This window comes from Vanacampus margaritifer, chromosome 4, assembly GCF_051991255.1.
Source record: "Vanacampus margaritifer isolate UIUO_Vmar chromosome 4, RoL_Vmar_1.0, whole genome shotgun sequence".
Classification (NCBI taxonomy): domain Eukaryota; kingdom Metazoa; phylum Chordata; class Actinopteri; order Syngnathiformes; family Syngnathidae; genus Vanacampus; species Vanacampus margaritifer.
Genome location: NC_135435.1, coordinates 2,706,626 through 2,725,608, shown reverse-complemented (window position 1 = coordinate 2,725,608; position 18,983 = coordinate 2,706,626). Strand labels below are relative to the sequence as shown.

At 40.0% G+C, this 18,983-nt stretch overlaps 1 protein-coding gene across 6 annotated transcripts in view; it reads left to right on the top strand.

Annotated features, from left to right (window-relative positions):
- Positions 1 to 1,025: 1,025 nt before the first annotated feature.
- The window catches only part of emilin1b (elastin microfibril interfacer 1b), a 68,728-nt gene continuing 50,770 nt past the window's right edge, over positions 1,026 to 18,983 (top strand). For all 6 annotated transcript variants that reach the window (XM_077564259.1, XM_077564253.1, XM_077564257.1 and 3 more), the window contains exon 1: positions 1,026 to 1,471. In XM_077564259.1, coding sequence (XP_077420385.1) covers positions 1,335 to 1,471 — 137 coding nt within the window. In that variant the 5' untranslated portion in view covers positions 1,026 to 1,334. The remainder of the gene's footprint in view (positions 1,472 to 18,983) is intronic.

Sequence of the window (18,983 nt, the reverse complement as noted above, 5' to 3'; positions counted from 1 at the left end):
AACTGTCACCCACTCAAGATCTGGTCGACAGGAGGCATCGGGTTATTCGTCTCGCTGCCTTTACGCGACTCTTGGATCTAGCTTCTCACTAAGTATTGTTTTTGATATTACTACCGTAGCTATGTATCTTTTTTTTCTTGTCCGCAGCGGCTCTCCCCACTTGTGCGCTTTTTTTTAATGATATTTGACATGTTAGTTGTTTTTGCTAGTTTGTGTTTGTTTGGTACTTTGAAATTACTTCTTGGATTATTCCTTGCACTTTTGGTTATTAACATACTCAATTGTTTAGGTATTGTTATGACTGTTTGATACTTTGAAATTGCTCTGGATATTTTCCTCGCGTCTTTTGTTCATTAAAGTTAGTATTTTTGTTCTTTGAGTTTGGTCTGCCTTTTTGGGATCACACTTACATACACACTCTCACACATCACACTAGACCTCTAAAATTTATAGCCATTTTTTTCTTTTAAATTCAAAACTGTTCTTAAATTCTGTAATTAGCGGTAGCCTGCAGACTTGTGTTACTGGAACTAACGAAAGCATGGAAAGTGTATTCAGATACTAATTGAATGTATTTGGGAAGGTGGCTGGTTAGTAGTCGAAACTACTGAGTTTTTGTTTGTTTTTTAAGCAATTTTCCAGCATTAATTTTCAAAGCCATGCTTTTCAGTGCCAATACATGATGTCAATGTATCTTTTTTTGAAAAGTAGTGGGATATCCAAAACTTGGTAATTTTTCAGGCTCCTTATGGAGAATAAATATAATTGAAGGATGTCAATTAAAATCGAATATATAAATAATTTATTAAAATCTCTCTCTCCCTCTCTCTCTCTGACGACAGTAATTACACTAACTCAAGAGTGGTCTGTAGCAGTACAACACTAACAGTAGTGTTGTTGGTGTTGGATGTGTCTGGTTTCTTCTCCGGGAGGGGCGGGGGCAATTCTGCGGGGCGGTGATGCAGAGGAGGAGCAGCTGGACTTGGTTCAGTCTGTAGCAACTATGTCGCAACCTTTTCTTCTTTTCTTTGTTTCGTATGCGACACGAATTACTCTGATGGATAAAATCTGTCGAGTTAGATCGCAGTAAACGTGGACGAAAGGCGGGACCCGGAGCGGATCAGATGAGTTTAAACTGCGCGTCAACTGCATTACTAGGATTAGGCTATGGATCAGGATCGATAGGACGAACTTTTTTTTTTTTTTTTTTACTTGAAAATAATTTGACCGTCTATTATTTTTTACTCCATGGAGCTGGGATATTCATCTCCAGTTGAGACAGCCTTCCCTCGCTGAATTGTAACGAAACTCTTGGTCGCATCTTGATCAGCGGGATGGCACTTCTTTTGCCTCTGCTGGCTCTCTTGACCTGTGTGGACGCCAAAAGCGCGTTCCCGCTCCGAACCTCTTATAACCTATACGCCGGCGGGAATGCGCACGCTCAAGGTGCTCGAGTCGCCAGCAGACACAGGTAAAACGGCATATGACTGATATGTGATGGTAATTCTGCTTTTCTATGTGTTATCTATGTATAGAATTAGTCAGATGCCTGAAAACACCTCTTTATCCAATCAATTACACTAAAATGTACTAACCATTGGTTGTAAATGATTGAATTTTCCATTCAAAGTATATATTTTTTCCAATATAGAGAAGGAAGAGTTTGGCGTTCATTCACATTTTTGAGCATGTGTGATTGAATGGAAACATCAACAGGTGGACCATAACACAAGAATTAATTTACCTCCCACATCACAGAAGAACTATTGGCACATTATACAAATCACCTATGTATGGTAAATGCACTCGTTTGGCAGTGCTCATGTTTACATCCAGTCAATAATTTATTCCTTTGAAAACTAGATTAGTATAGCAATATTCCGGTTGTACAAGGCCAAGTAAACACCTACCCCCCATTGAAAAGAACATTCTGCACATGTACTCTTTGCAAGGAACCTCGGTCTTATGAGGACCACTTGTGTGTAGCATGTGGCACTCCCATTTAACTCCCTGTGCTCAAACCTCAAAGTGTGAACCACACTAGTTTGAAATTTATCACGTTCTCAAAGTTGCTGCTTGCTACACCAGTGTATTTTTATGTCCATCTTGAGGGGGGGATCTTGCATGCAATGTGTTTCTTTCTTAAACTGTGTGGCATCTTGGCCATTTGATGTCATGTTATGACAGTCTGCCTAAGCACCCTACAATGTAAAAACGTATGCCAGATCAGACATTACGGTTTTCGAATCATCTGTGGTAAACCCAGTTGAAGTGTATCACTTAGTGGAAACTTGCCTAATGATGTCACTAATATTTGTCAAACTTAGGCTTGTGAAGCCCCTTTAGACTCTTGTTTAAAGGCCTATGCAAATAAACTTCACTTGACAGTGCAGCCATACAAGCCCAAAAAGCTGCCCTTTTATCTGATCTCTTTAACTAAGCCAGGCTACTAGTACTAGGGAATGTGTTTGGATGTGAGGCTTGGGGTGGCTTGGTGGAGTGGTTGTCAGATTCAATTGTTACCGTAATAGCCAATGGCTCTGACATAACTTTTTTTGTGCATGTTGTTGAAATAATAGTAAGGTTTTAAAATGAATGAATTGTTAGTTCACCAATAAATGGCGCTTAATTCTACACACTGCCATTAAAAACAAGTAAAACCTTGCCTTTACACCTTAATCAGTACAGTCTTCTTGTTTTAAATTGTGCATTTGTGCTAAACATGTTTATATACAACATACTGTATATACAAAAGTTGTAAAACACATATCTCAATAAATTAACCAATGTCTAGGCCATTTCCTGTTTCCATAAAAGTTGTAATATTTTAGCTCACCTACACATCAAAAGGTTGGTTGGATTAGTCTAGTGATGATGAATACCAAGACTCAGACTGTCCCACAAAATGTTCTCATCTTAAACATATCACGCATCTAAAACGAAGTGAGTCCTGCAGGCACTCTCATTCAACATTAGGTACCTTTCTCCCCACTTTTTTCCCCCTTCTCATCAGGGTAGAAGGCCTTATAGATTCTAAAGGGGGACCATACTATTATTCGTCCATCTTCATTTCCTGTAAATTTGTGTACAGTATCATTTTGACTGCATGTGATGACAGTAAGTGTTCAGAGAGATAACATTAAATGATGAATTTAGCCTTGGGAGTGATTTTCCATTCCACTTACTTTATTTTCACAGATTTTATTGACATTAAACATAATGTTCATTGTTTTTCAAGCAGTTTTCTGGTTAGCAACTTATAGAAATATTACTATAACAATACAAACAATTTGCTGTTGGTCTGTCACAGGTTTGGCATGATGCTTAATGCCTCATGTTGTCAAAATAGTTGGGAATTGCATTAGACAACACAAAGATCCAATTCATACACTTGCAGGCAAGGAAGTGATGCCAGCATGATGATGCAGTTCGATGTTGGCATGCCACTGAGCAGTTATAAGATTTACAGACTATCTCAAGGACACCATCAAGGAAAAAGTTCCCCACGGAGAAAATAAAAGTATATCGTATCGCATCGCATCGCATCGCATCGCATCGCATCGCATCGCATCGCATCGCATCGCATCGCATCGCATCGTACCGTACCGTACCGTACCTGGACTATGCTCAGACAGGAGACTGAAATTGCAAACCTCTGGTCCACAATTAAAGTCCTAAATTACCGTCTCCCTCCAGAATTTAAGATTTTGCTAACTCCAAAAGCCGGACTCTGTGTTGTTGTTTCTAACCTTTATTGTGGGAATGCTTATGTTGGTTCTAACTTGTATTATTATTTCAGGCACTTTTTATTCTCCACACTTTTTTGCCATGCAATAACTCCCACATAATACTTCCGATTTACATTGTTCGAATTTCAACTAGCTTCAAAAATTCACGCCTCCTGGGGCATAATATCATCTGATTCCACATTAATTACAGTATTCACACAATTTAACGTTAAATATCATATTTTACCCATTTATTTTCAATGGGACAGACATTGAACTTTTTCTAAGTCCCACTTTCCACGCCCACTCCCATACATACAACTTATCATTATTACCAGCTGTCTAATTCTGCTTGGTGGCGCAGTTGGTAAAGTGCATTGTCTTGCAACCAGAATGTTGCGAGTTCTAACCTCCGACTGTACATTGCAAAAATATCCATGGACATTATGCTAAGTGATATACATGTATAACAACTGACTATCATATCAGTTAATGGCTTATAATTTCACTGAAATGATTAAATGCACGTTAGCTTTCAGCATCAATGACATTTTTCAAAAGAAATACGCCTTAGCCATGATTTTAGCCAAGTCAAATTAGCCCAGTGGTTAGAGCAAGTGCCTACCACCACAGAGTACATGGGTTCAAATCCTGCTTGGACCACATTGTAGTACATTCGATGGTCTGATACCAATTAACTATCATATCAGGAAATGGATTATAATTTCACTGAAATTATTTAAGCACATAAATTCAAATCTTAGCATTCAGCTATAGCATTAGGCTTTTCAGCATTCCCACACAATTTCTGCACAAATTGCACTTTCTCTAGTTGTGTGTATCATTTTGTATTTTTGATTACAGCTCTTCTTTGAAATGTAGTACGGTATTCTCGTTTCTCGCGGATTCATCTTTCGCGGCCTTGCTGTTTCGCAGATTATTTACAGCGTGCTTTTTTTTCCTCCTTTTTTTTTTACAGCGTGCTTTTTGTTTTTTTGGGGTGTTTTTTTTACAGTGTATTGCCGCCGTCAGACGGCTAAAGCGCGTCGCCTGCCCCACAGTTCACGCAGACCACAGCACTCGAGTGGAGTTTTGGGGCGCCGCGGCGATGCGGTCCCGCAGTCAAAGTGTCAATCTTCTTCAGATTACTCCGTCTACACAAGATGTAGTCTACCTGCCTACCTACTTCCACTCTTGTAGGTCACCCTATGTTCCTGCCTCTTCTGGAAGAAAGTATTCTCGACAGCTATTTCTATTCTTTTGGCAAAGTCAACCTCCATCTGTCCTTCCGTGTTCCTCTCCTGGATACCAAACTTGCCCATCACCTCCTCATCACCTCTGTTTCCTGCACCAACATGTCCATTGAAGTCTGCACCAATGACAACTCTCTCACTTCTAGGGATGCTCTGCATCATTTCATCAAGGTCCAACCAAAAGTTCTTCTTCTCCAGCTCACATCCTACCTGTTGCACATACCCACTAACAACATTGATCATCACACCTTCAATTCCTAGCTTCAGGCTCATCACTGTATATGATACTCTTTTTACCTCCAGCATGTTCCTAACAAACTCCTCCTTCACGATAACTCCTACTCCATTTCTCTTCCTATCTACACCATGATAGAACAACTTGAACCCCGCTCCTGAACTTCTAGCTTTTCTCCCTTTCCACCTGGTCTCCTGAACACACAGTATGTCCACCTTCCTCTTCTGCATCATGTCAACCAGCTCTTTACCTTTTACTGTTATAGTTCTAACATTCAAAACCCCTACTCTCAGTCATAGACTCTTGGTGTTCCTCTTCTCTTTCTTCCTACAAACACACCTTCCTCCTCTCCTTCTTCGACCAACAGTAGTCCAGTTTCCACCGGCACCCTGTAGGTCAACAGCACCGATTGCGGTCGTTGTTAACCTGGGCCTCGACCGATCCGATATGGAAGTCATATATTTGATTCGCATGTTTGATTTGGCCAAAGTTTTACGTCGGATGCCCTTCCTGACACAACCCTCTGTATTTATCCAGGCTTGGGACAGCCACAAGAAGACACTGGCCTGTGCCCCCTTGTGGCTACATTAAATTTTACAGTGTATATCGAGTTGATATACACATTTCAATGATTTGTTTCAGTGTTATTAAGTATTTTGTGTTGAGTTGTCTTCTTGTTTTCTTGTTGTGTCATATGGTAGGCATCGGAACTTAAACAATTAGTGAAAGCAGCCTCTTCAATCTTGTGACCACTGTTTGAATGTCTTAAGACCACAACATACCATTCACATTAGATCCTTGTTCTTGCCATTGAGTGTTCGGAGATATAAATAATCTGTGATGTCATCCTGCTGTACCTCGTGCTTAAACGCTCATAGCATTGCTCTCTATGGCAAGGTCCAGTGTATATTTTAGTCACGATTTTAGCTAATAGAGTTGGACACAACTCTGCTTTGTTGAGTGTATGTGATTGATAATAACAAAAACTTTATCATTTGCAATCCAAAACAGCCCCATGCAGCAATGTTGGCAGAGTATTACACTACTTACTGTACATTCATATGGTGTAGAAGAGATGTCATCGCTGGAAAGCAGCAGTGGAGAATGTTGCCAAGAAGAGTGTTGGTAATTGTCAACAGAAGAATGCTGTAAGGAACAGTGAAAACTATTATCTCATCTCAAGTAATGTAAAGGACATTTATTAATCTAAACTAAACATAGAATTAGAGAAGTGTTCAAATAATTACCTCCCTGCACACATATGCACATGGTGTATAATTTTTTTTTCAGATACTGTATGTCCCTGGATACGAACGAGTGATTCTGTACTCAGGTTTCTGTACCAGCTTAGTGGTTAAGTGTCCGCCCTGAGACTGGGTGGTAGTTTCAATTCCCGTGTAGGTTATTATGGAGGACCAAAACTGCCAAAATTAAAACATAAACAAATGACTAAATAAATAAATGAAAGAATAAAAGTGAAAAATAAAAACAGGTATAAAAAAATATAATTAACGGATATAAAAAACAACAAAATCTGTATATATCCATAAATAAACAAATACAAGTAAAAATAAATACAAAGCGAGATTCAAAAAATAAAAATAAATGCAAAAATTAATGTATAAATAAATAAATATATAAATAAAATTAAATATCAATCAATAAATAAAAATGCTCTGCTCTCACATTTCATGTTGCAGACACCGTCAGGTCAAAATGTTATTCAAATGAGGGGGCGGTCCTAAGCCTGTCATGGGTTGGGCTTCGCTGTTGCAATGTATATATATATGCATTAAACAATGCATGCATTATTTATTTTTTGTATTTAATTTTTGAATTATATTTTTAATATCCACTTTTATTTTCACTTTTATTCATTTATTTATTTAGTCATTTATTTAGTCATTTATTTAGTCATTTATTTAGTCATTTTTAGTTTTGGCAGTTTTGGTCCTCCATATGTTATACCAAAGACTATAAAAATGGGACCCATTGCCTGACCCTGCTTGACACTTAAGAATTAAGAGTTGTAATTGGGGGGCTAGATCACCAAATCATTTCTGAGCACGACACCACTGCTCACCGCTCCGTGGGTGGGTCAAATGTGGACAACCCCACTTGGGTGTGTGTGACAATCAGTGGTACTTTGTCGTTTTACTAATAGTTGGTGACATGTTTTCTTGAAGCTTCTCACACACGCGTGCACACGCATGGACATGCTTGGGAAATTACCTGGAACACACCTGTTAAATCAAAGGGAGGATGTCACTACACTGAAATTGCATTCTGGATCGCGTTGAAGGAGTTTTGTTGTCTCATGCACATATCTTTACTCCTTATCTTTTTTTTGCATATTGGGGTAGCTGTAACAGATGTGGTATAAACACCCTCAAGGCACATGCATTGCATTCCTTCCAATTCCCCTTTCACAAATGACTTCTGCGTTCTTCTTAAATGTCAGATCTTGCAACAACAATACTTTTTTTAATGTTTAACTTGATGAACATTGTTTTTTTAGTGTATAGATAATATACTTAAAATAAGTAAACATGCTTAATTTTTGGTTACAATATATTAATCAGAATTATATCACGCAACCCCCCGCCAACACCCCACCCCCCGCTTGGTGTGTTCAAGACATCAGCCGTAAAATGTGATTGAGTAGGTGAGCCTGTGCTTGGAGTTTGCAAAGTAATTTTTATTTACTTATTCATTACATTGGCGTATACAGCGACTTGCAAAAACTATTGAATGATGATGTCATCAATTAATCAACGTCCACTGTCATCACCTTAATGTGGATTCGAACCCTAGTATGTGGCATGTATACTTAATCATAGATGGCTTATAATGGCATAAAAGTCACACATTGTCATATACATATATACAATCAGTCTGACACCTATAGTGTATAACAGTGGTGCCCAAGTCCGGTCCTCGAGAGCCCCTATCCAGCCTGTTTCCCATGTTTCCCTCCTGCGGTGCAGCTGAATCTAATGATCAGCTAGCTCATCAGCAAGCTTTGCAGAAGCCTGATAATGATCTTGATCATGAACCAGGTGTGTTAGTGGAGAGAAACATGGAAAACAGACTAGATAGGGGCTCTCAAGGATCGAACTTGGATAAATGAATATTTTTCAAGCATTTGGAGTAATGATGTATTTCGGGTTTTGGTTAGATGTTAGTTGTCATTTGTCCTTTTGGTCAGTGTCTGTTTCGTCAAGTTTTATCATATCCACTTGTCCTTGTCATGCTGGTCCCTTCCTTGTGTCATCAAATCAGCTCCCTCCAGCCACTTGTGTCAGGTGTCTCTCGTGTTTCTAGTTGGTGTGTATTTATTTCCGTTTTCGTTCAATCCTTGTCAGTTCATTGCCCACTGCTCAGTCCTGTGTTTCCATTGCAGTTTTTCACAATATTTCTCCAATTTTGATAAAGTACAATTTCGACTCGTAGATGTTTCCATTAAAGAGTGTTTCACTACTGAGAAATAATTATCGTAATATCCCATCTTGCGAGATCTCATAATTCTCACCAGAGGAGATCGTGAAATGTCGCGAGAAGGTTGTTTATGGACGATAAATGGCCAGAGTTGTTACAATTACTTTAGAGACATCTGATGGTGGTGTGTGTGTGTGTGTGTGTTTGTGTGTGTGTGTGTGTGTGTGTGTGTGTGTGTGTGTGTGTGTGTGTGTGTGTGTGTGTGCGTGTGTGTGCGTGCGTGTGCGTGTTTATAAACGACGACACGCGGTATGCCGCCCGATTTCTCGTTGACCGGAGCAAACGGCCATTTCTCGTGCAATGATAATAAATTGTCTGCGTTTATGGAGCGGCGGACTTGGCTATTTTGACAATTTCGAGCTTACATCGAACGTCAAAATGGGGGTTATGCGCTAAAGGCTGATAACTCCAGAAGCGTTCAGGTAAACAAAATGACTCACTTCCGGCGCTTCACTCAGCCTCGGCAGTAAGCATCGGTGACCTTTTTAAAAAAAAAATTACACAGGATCTGACTGTGACCGTGTCGGATGTCTATCGACTGACCAGCACTAAAATATGGGGTTCCGTTAGTGCCAAAAATATGTCGTCATGCCTACTGTAGTATCAATCAATCAATCAATTAATCAATCAATCAATCTTTACTTGTATAGCACTTTTTATACAGAAGAATGCAACTCAAAGTGCTTTACATAGTTTAAAATCAAATCCCCAGCACACCGACCCACACAATATCGACACATAAAAAAAAGGGTGCATAATTCAAAACAAAACAAAACAGATGATCTAATGCTCAGCACAGGGCAACCTAGCAACAAAAACACAATCTTAGGGAGCCCTCTGCGCCAGGAGAAGGCCAAGAGCTGCGGCTGCAGACCCAACCCTAGCTTCTGCCGCAGAGGGCTCCCTCTGAGGAAACACTGGAAAAGTAAAATTACCAGGCTATAATAATTTTTAAGAACATAAGATGGGGTAAGCACATGTAGCTAACCTAGCGAGTAAAAGTCAGTCGGATGTTTACCGTCCAGGTTAGGCACCGTCCAACAACTTACATTTCCAGTGTGACCAATGTAAATGGTAACTTGAGTCCCACATACATCTCCCTGTAACACGCAACTTGCAGACAGTCCCCAACTTCTACACGCTATGGGTCGGCTCAATGCGTGCTTATTGGCCAGTTTCATCTTCACTGTCGGCTGGACACAAAATCTTTGGTGAGTCCCCTGTGGCTGTCCTGCTTTTGATGAAGTGGTTCTTTGCTATAGGGCAGAATTTTCTCTCTGATGTTCAGCGTGGGATGAACTAATTCCTCATGAGTCTCTTTGTAGTCATTTGCCGCCATGTTGTTTTTTGCGTGATTACAGCACACGATACGTCACGAAGGTCACGTGACTGTCTATAAATGGCCGCTACTGTACCTAATGCAAAAATATGAATAAAAAGTATTATAAAATCATAATTGCTCAACATAAATTGATGATTTTTTTTCAGGAAAGAGTTTAAATAAACCATTTCACAGAATAGCTGGTTAGTTTTTCATAAATGTTGTGTTCCTTTAAGCTTAAAGAGAGTGTCTAGCCTCTAATAAAATGCTAGCAGTTTACGCCAAACTTCATGATGTTTTCCTGAAACTTTGCACCCACATGCGCTAAAATAACCTTTCTAAAATATTGGAAAAATTGTATGCGACAAGATTAAATACAGTACATTATTTATTATTTAAGTGTAAAATTTTAAGTAATAGCTAATATGGGTTTCGCTCCAATCACTCAACTACCATGGCATTAATGGAGTTAACTGAAGAAATATTCACAGCCATGGATAAAATACATATTTTAGTAAGCGTTTTTGTGGATTTACAAAAAGCATTTGACACCTTAGATCATGAAATATTATTGCATAAATTGTTTAAATATTGTATAAGAGGTGTCGCACATCAATGGGTTGCCAGTTATTTAAAAAAAAAATTGAAAACAATATGTCAAATTCAATAGTCAATTCAATCAATCAGTCAATCAATTCTGGGGTCAGTACTTTTTCTTCTTTATGTGAATGATATTCAGATATTTAGAATATTGATTGTCATTGTCACAAAGGAACAACAAAACTTTGTTTGGAGCATCCATACAGCAGAGTTGTTTAAGTGCAAAATCCCACAAAATAAATACCCATAATGATGAATGATATTTCGAAATTGTTTAAATGTATGTTGCAGATGACACCAAAAAAATATTGTATTACAAGTAATAGAGAAAGAGTTTAAGAATATTATGAAATGGTTCAATTCTAACAGACTATTGTCTATAAATATTAGTAAAACCATATTTATGATTTTCAAATGTAGAAATATGGAGGTCGAAGCAACACTGACTGTGTAAGACATAGAAATAGAAAGGACGAATGAAATTAAGTTTCTAGGTATTATTATTGATGGACATTTAACATGGAAAGCGCATTTAGAATATGTCAAATCTAAGGTGTCACAAACCATAGCCGTGTTACACAAGGTTAAAGTATCATTAAATAAGTATGTTTTGTTATTGTTGTATAATTCATTGATTGTTCCATATCTGACCAAAACCTACACTGAATCCATCTTTCTTTTACAGAAACGTGCTATTCGTGTTGTTTGAGGTTGTGGATACAGAGACCACACTAATCCATTATTTATACAACTAAAAACTTTTCAAATTGAATTGAATTGATGGAGTTTAACCACCTTAAAATATTGTATAAAGCCCATCATGAAATTTTACCAGTTAATATACAAACCAAGTTTATAAAAAGGGAAAGTGAGTATAAATTAAGAGGAACAGACATTTTTTCTAAACCGAAATATAGATCAAAACAAAAAGAAAGATGTATTTCAACTCAAGGTGTCAGTCTGTAAAACAATCTGGATTGTAAAACAAAATCTTCTCAGTCCATTTGTATTTAAAAAATTTTTTTATACAAGCACAATTACTGCAAAAGTATATATAGCACAATGACTGAATTAATTAATTAATTAATTGTTGAATTAGTTTGAATTATTCGGATTATTACACTGAAAGCGTCTTCACCGCTCGCTGTGATTCATTTTGTGTTGTTTTTGTGTGTGTTTTTGAGTTGATCAGGGGCCGACTAAACAAGTTGTACTTCCTTCTGTCCCCTTTCATTTCTTTTACTTAGAATTTTAATATTGCTTTAAATGATCTTTTTTTCTTTTACAAATGAAATAAATGATTGATTGATTGATTGATTGATTGATTGATTGATTGATTGATTGATTGATTGATTGATTGATTGAAGTTCAAAATGGCACCATCCAACATTTCTAAATTGGTATTGTCATTGTTGTATGTGGAAGCCAAACGTTCACATAGCGAAGCGGTAATCGCCAGCAGCTGGCGCCATTGACTCCCATTATAAATCATAATTTTTCATATTTTTTGATGCACTGTACACCTGATGTGTTATCGCGTATTTCCCACAATTACCCAATTTATCCCTTCAGTGGGGCTTCAACTAAAGCCAGAAAATAAAAAATGTGAGCCGAGAGTCTTAAAAGCCGTAATTCACCAGGTGGCACTAGAGAGCTAATTATCATTTTTGATAATAATTTGTTTGTGGCTGCCAATTATCCATAATTTCACCTAAACACACATACGCGCGCGTGTGTGTGTGAGTAGTATTGTTGAACTGAAAGTTTCTTAACCGCTCGCTGTCATTCATTTTGTGTTGTTTTTGTGTGTGGGTTTTTTAGTGTTGATCAAACAAGTTTTACTTTTTCTGTCCCCTTTCATTTATTTTACTTTACTTTGAATTTGAATATTGCTTTATTTTGTCTTTTTTTATTTTAACCAATGAATGAAATTGATATATTGATTGATTAAAAATTATGTTAGACCCAGAGCAGGAAATGTATCATTGGGCCTATACACAGTTCAATTCGCTTCTAATGACATCCTAGTCCCCTCTGTGCCAAAAGGACAGTGATTCCACACACAAGTGACTGATGTTGCAATACTGCAAATGTATGATTCATCCTCAGAGATTTTTAGACCACATAACCCATGTACTCTAAGCATCATGGGAAAAGCATTTTCTTACATGACCTTATGATATTACTACTCTTTTCTGTTCAGCTGCCACAGAAGTCAGGAGGATTTGGGCGGACATGGAGGAAGAGACTGAAATTGTTAACACATCGCAAAACTTTAAGGCCTGGCCTAGCAGCTTTAATTAATTTTGCAGTTTAATAATCACTGCTTTATCTGAATTTAATAAAACATGGCTGTACAAATTCAACAATGTCTGCAAAAAATTGTCTTAAATTTTAGCATTTACAAATTGACACAGTTTGTGATGCATAGAATTTCAAAACATTACAAAAAAAATCCTTTGAAAGTATTTACATTAGACACAGCTCTGTTAAAATAGTGTCTCAAAAGTCATTAACATAAAATCAAGGTTAGGACACCTGTAGATTTTTTTTTTAAGAAGAGATTTTATTACAGCTACAATACATGATTATATTACATAGCCAGACAATAAAGACATTTTAAACATGTCTAGTGTACAAAAAAATCTATCAACCAGTGAACATCACAGCTGAAATAGTTATATAAGTTGTTAATAAGTACTAACTAGAAAAAGCTTTTGACAAAGTTAACTGGTCCTTCCTCTTTGCTGTTTTAAATAAATTTGGCTTTGGGAAATCATTTATCCACTGGGTGTCAGTATTGTATGATTCTCCCAAAGCTACAGTTACTACTAACGGGATTATATCTAAGAGCTTTATTTTACAGAGAGGCACAAGACAGGGATGCTCACTATCCCCTTTATTATTTGCAATATTTATCGAGCCACTTGCAATAGCCATACGCCAGGAAAGAAGGATTCAAGGAATTCACTCTGGGGTAACAGAACATAAAATTAATCTATATGCCGATGATATTTTACTTTATCTAGAAAACCCGGCGATTTCGTTAGGGGAAGTATTTAACTTAATAACTAAATTCTCACAGTTGTCAGATTATTCTATTAACTGGACAAAATCAACACTTCTACCTATTACAGAAAATTCATGGAACCCTGCAAGCCAGGACCCACATTACTCATTTCCTATAGGTAATTTAAAATACTTAGGCATAAAAATCTCACCTAAATTAACTGATTTAATTCATTTAAACTTTTCTCCACTTCTGGATAACATTCATAGTGACTTGGAACGCTGGAATAATCTTCCTATTTCTTTAATAGGACGAATAGCCACCGTTAAAATGAAAGTTTTACCTAAAATAAACTATTTTTTCTCAATGATTCCATTTAAACCTACGGCTAAATGGTTCCAGTTGTTGGACTCAGCCGTTACAAAATTTTACTGGAAAAAAAAAAAAGCAAAGATTAGTCTATCTACTCTTCAGAAAAGTAAATCCAAAGGTGGTCTAGAGGCACCAAATTTTATGTACTACTATATAGCTAACCAGCTACAATATATCGTTCTATGGGCACAACCCAACAGAGATACTAACTGTTGGCTGGAACTAGAACAGAAGGATTGTAATAACCTCAGACTTCTAGATTTACTCTTTATTACAACATCGATTAAGCGACATAATTGTTTTAAAAACCCAATGATTTCCGCCACCCTGACTGCTTGGTGGAAGGCATTAGAAATTACAAAAGCCCAAGTGGAGCCCTGTGGGCTTTCTCCCCTATGGCATAACCCTGACTTTCGAATTAACAACCAAACGTTTTATTTAGGTGTGTGGGAGCAGAAAGGAATCACACATCTTCACCATCTCTTCTCAGATAATATGTTTATATCATATACATCTTTGCTCCAAAAATACAAAATAACAAACGGAAATTTTTTACATTATCTGCAAGTTAAAAATATGATAAAGAAACAAATTCCAACACTTCAGGGTACGCTCCAACCGCCTGGCTTAGCTAAAGATATTACCAAGCTTTCTCCAACAACAACAAAAAAACTTTCAAAAATATATAAGTTACTTTCATATACGGATAAAATGTCTTTACCCATCTTAAAATGGGAGACAGACTTGTCTATAGCTCTGGAATCTGACTTTTGGATTCAAGTTTGTGAAAATGCATTTAAAATGACAAAACACACAAATTTACAACTTATCCAATACAAAATTATCCATAGAACATACATTACTCAATATATGATGAAGAAAATGGGGCTCTCCGACTCCGACATTTGTCTCCAGTGTTTACAAAACACTACAGACACTTATTTTCATGCTTTATGGTTATGCACTCCGGTTATGTATTTCTGGACTAAAGTCTTAGAAAAACTTTCCGCTATCTTGGACTATAGGATACCTTTATCTCCAAACTTGTGTTTGCTAGGTGACCTAACAACAACTGACCTACCACATAAACAATTTCAATCTACACTTGTAGCCCTTACTATCGCTAAAAAAACAATTCTTGTTAACTGGAAAAATAAACAAACTCTGAATATCGACCAATGGTCTAACCTCCTCATAAATCACATTTTAATGGAAAAAATATCGGCCTCAAATAAAAAACAAATATCAAAATTCATAGAAATATGGTCTACGTACTGTATATAGAATATTTTAACCTAATTCTGGTTATTTAATTCTGCCTGTTAGCGAGAGCCACCACATCGTGATAACTTACATTGATGTCTCTGCATTTGGCAGTTTGTAACTAATGGTTGTGTTTTTATAGTCAGGAACCCAGTTGCTGCCAACAGGATCGAGCAGATTCACCTCCAATGGGCACTAAGGGCTAATATTCGGATTCACTGCATGCCAGGGGACTAACTCTACAGGTGCTGTCCCCCCTGGCTGGGCGTGGGCGGGTCTGCCCCTCTGTTGGCTGCTGGGTGGCGGCTGCGTCTTGGTCGTTCCCTGGGTCTCGTGGGGGGTGCTGTGTTGCGGGGCTCTCCCTGGTGTCCGGGGCGGCGCCGCCCCGGCGCGGTCCGTCGCTCTGGGTCCGGCGACGCGGGTCGGGGCCTGTGGGCCGCCGGGGTGCCCCGTGGTTCCCTCTCCCCTCCCCCTTCCTCCCCCTTGCTTCCTCTCCCTCTTCACCTCTCCCCGCCCGTCCTCCGCCTCCCTGTCCCTTCTCCCTCGTCGCCCTTCCTCCTCCTCTCCCCCTCTCTCTGCGGCCCTGCCGCTGCCTCCTGCCCTTCCTGTCGTCTCCTTCCCCCGTCCCCTCCCCCTCCCCTGTCCGCCCTCCTCCCCCTCCCCTAGGCCGGGGGTTCCATCCGTGGCCCGGGTCTCGGCGCTCCGGGGGCCGGGGGAGTGGGCGGGATTGGTGCTGTGCCCGCCCCGCTCCGGTGGGCCTCCGGGCACTTCGGGCGGGCCCCGGTATCCGGGGGGCGAGCCCCGCCGGGGTCCCGGTGGGGTGGGTGGGGGTTTTGGTGGGCGGGTGCGCCACCACCCCACCCCCCCCCCCCCCCCCGCCCGGTTGGGGGGGGCCCAGCTGGTCGCTCCTCTTAACTCACTGCACTAGTTTTGCACAATACATAGGGCACATAACACACTTTGGGGGGGAGTGGGGTGGGGTGGAGACACCGTCTCCGCCCTGCAGCTCCCCTCCAAATTTTAATGCACCACACAACTGGGGGGGGGGGGGGCATCGGTTGGGGCAGGCCGCAGTATGGAGCAGTGCTGCGGTCGCCTGTCCGTGTGTACCACTTATGTATATACACTGGGTGGGGTCACACTCACGGTTTAGGGGTAGAGTTCGCCAGTCGGCGAGCTGGCGAACTTAGTAACAGGGTTAGTTTTTCACTTAGATCGTTGGGGTGACGACCGGGGCCTCTCCCCGCTGGGCCTGGGGTTCGGGGATGCCGCCCGTCCTCCGGTGCCCCCATCTCCCCTTCTGCCCCTGGTGTTCCGTCCCTCCGCGTGGTGGGGTGGGCGCGGATGCCTGGGTGCGGTGTGTCCCCGGGGTCTGGGGTCGGGGGCTGGGGGGCTGTCGGTTGGTGGGGGCGGGGGGGCGGGGGCGGCTTGGTTGGTGGGGGGGTGGTGGTGGGGGTGCCGGGGTGGGGGTTGCTGGGGTGGGGAGGGTGTCTGGGGATTTGGGGACCTGGGGGCGGTTGGGGCTGGGTTGGGGTGGGTGGCGGGGGTGGGGGGTCGTGGGGGGAGCGGGGGTTGTGGGCCGGTGGGGTGCCTGGTGGGCCTGCAGTGCCCCGTCCTGCTGCGTTGGGTTGGGGGCGCGGGCCGCGTTGGGGTGGGGGGCGCTCCTGCTCCGGGGTTTGCTCTCCGGCCGGTGGCCCCTGCGGGGCCCGGGGGTCGTCCTTTGGCGCGGCCGCGGCCTGGGGGGCCATGAGGTGTTGCGCTTGCTCTGTCCTGGCGGGGGTCGACGGCTCCCCTCTTTGGTGGAGATTTTCATGCATGCTAGATCCACCACACCAGCATCTATCGAGACTCAGACACAATTTGTTTCTCCCTCAGGTCATTGATTCGGTGGAGGCTGGTGTCTGTGGATCTCACTCTGCTTCGTCTGTCCTTTCTACCTTTCCTCAGTTTCTCCTTTGGGCCCTTGAGGTTTCCCTGATTTGTTGGAGTTTAGATGTCTCTGGGGTTGGTGAAGGTTAGTGGCCCGGTGGGTGGTGTCTGGTCGGTGCTGGGCTTCGCTTTTCTTTCTTTTCTTTGGTCCCCCTTCGGGTCTCCTGACGGCCCCACGACTCTGGCTGGATTTTGAAGTGTTCGGTTTAGGTGAACGGTATGGGAATTCTTTTTTTTTTTCCTTTCTCACGCACGCACGCACGCACACGCACGCACGCACAAACACACATACAAAAAAAAAAAAAAAAAAGGGAGAACAATGATGATGACATTTCAAATGATCAATACTGAGATCTCCCAGAAAAAAAAAAATAAATAATAATAATAATAATAATAATAAGTACTAACTACTACTGGTTTGATTCTTATACACAGAACATTTCTGTCTGTCTGATTTTTTTTAAACGTGTTTCATTGTCATAATGTCATACACAAAGCACATAATGTACTTGACACAAGGAGCGTATTGCCCCCCAATTAATACATAACTCAACAAGTGTGAACCCCTCCTCCTAAGGTGCATAATGATCATAAAAGTAAAAAAAGAAAGAAAAATGGGGGGAAATTATATTAAGTTTCACAAGATTGATAAGGTTTCAATCGGTAAGATGTAAGATAATATTTATGCGCAGTTGCTAGACAAAATATGTAAAGTAGGGCTGTCAAAACTAAAGCATTAGCTCTGGAAATTAATTGAAATTCATTAAAGCATTAAAAAAAATTAACTCAGTGTGCAGCCAAACTTGATGAATAAACATGTACTATAGGCATTTTTGCTTTCTGATTTACTTGCTTGGTGCTTGTTTGAGAACTCTTAAGTAATTTGCACACTTTGCAGAGCCAAATTCAAATGTTAGGGGTGTCAGGTGATTTTTTTTTTAATCTTAATTAATTGCATGACTTCAATAGTTAACTCACGATTAATCGCAAATTTTATATCTGTTCTAAATGCAATAAATTAAAAAGTTGTACTGCACTGTAAGTGTGATATTGATTTGTGTTGAAGTCATTTTCTGCCACTAGATGGCATAATTGCATTTGTAAAACGGTGACAGCTCAGTGTATTTTTCTTTTCATATTAAGAGCTATATAATCTTTAACATGAAGTAACTTTGTTAAAAAAAAATTTTTTTTAAACAACTTGTTCCCAGTGTCCACAAATATATGCATTATTATTAAATGTATTACTGCTAAATTTTGACGTGGACGTGTCTGCTGTATTGCGACTGGCATTCCCCCAGTACAGGCTTTTTTTAGGATTTGCGAGAGAAGAAAACTCAGAAACTTATGACAAATACACGTCGCGTAGCTATAGTCTAATGTGAGGATTCGTTGGTGGTTAATGAGACACTTTATAAAATGAAAAGGCAAGATGGAGACGGATTCATTCTTAATTTAAACTTTACTCGTCATACACGGCAGCTAGAGCGAAAACACTTCCTGATCCCCTATCAGCAGCAGATTCGACACATCAATTTAGCTACTTAAAAATACCAAAATGTATGAATGTGTAAATAATATTTCTAGAAACATAAATGGACAAGTAAATATACATTTTAACAAATTAATTTAAATGCTTGATCCAAAGGGTGTAGACCTTCGCAAAGCGAAGCGTCTTTTTTTCGCTGGCCATACACAACACTACAAAGAGCAAATTACTTAACATCATATGCTTAATCTCTGCTAAAGCAATTACTATCTCCTTATTTAAAAA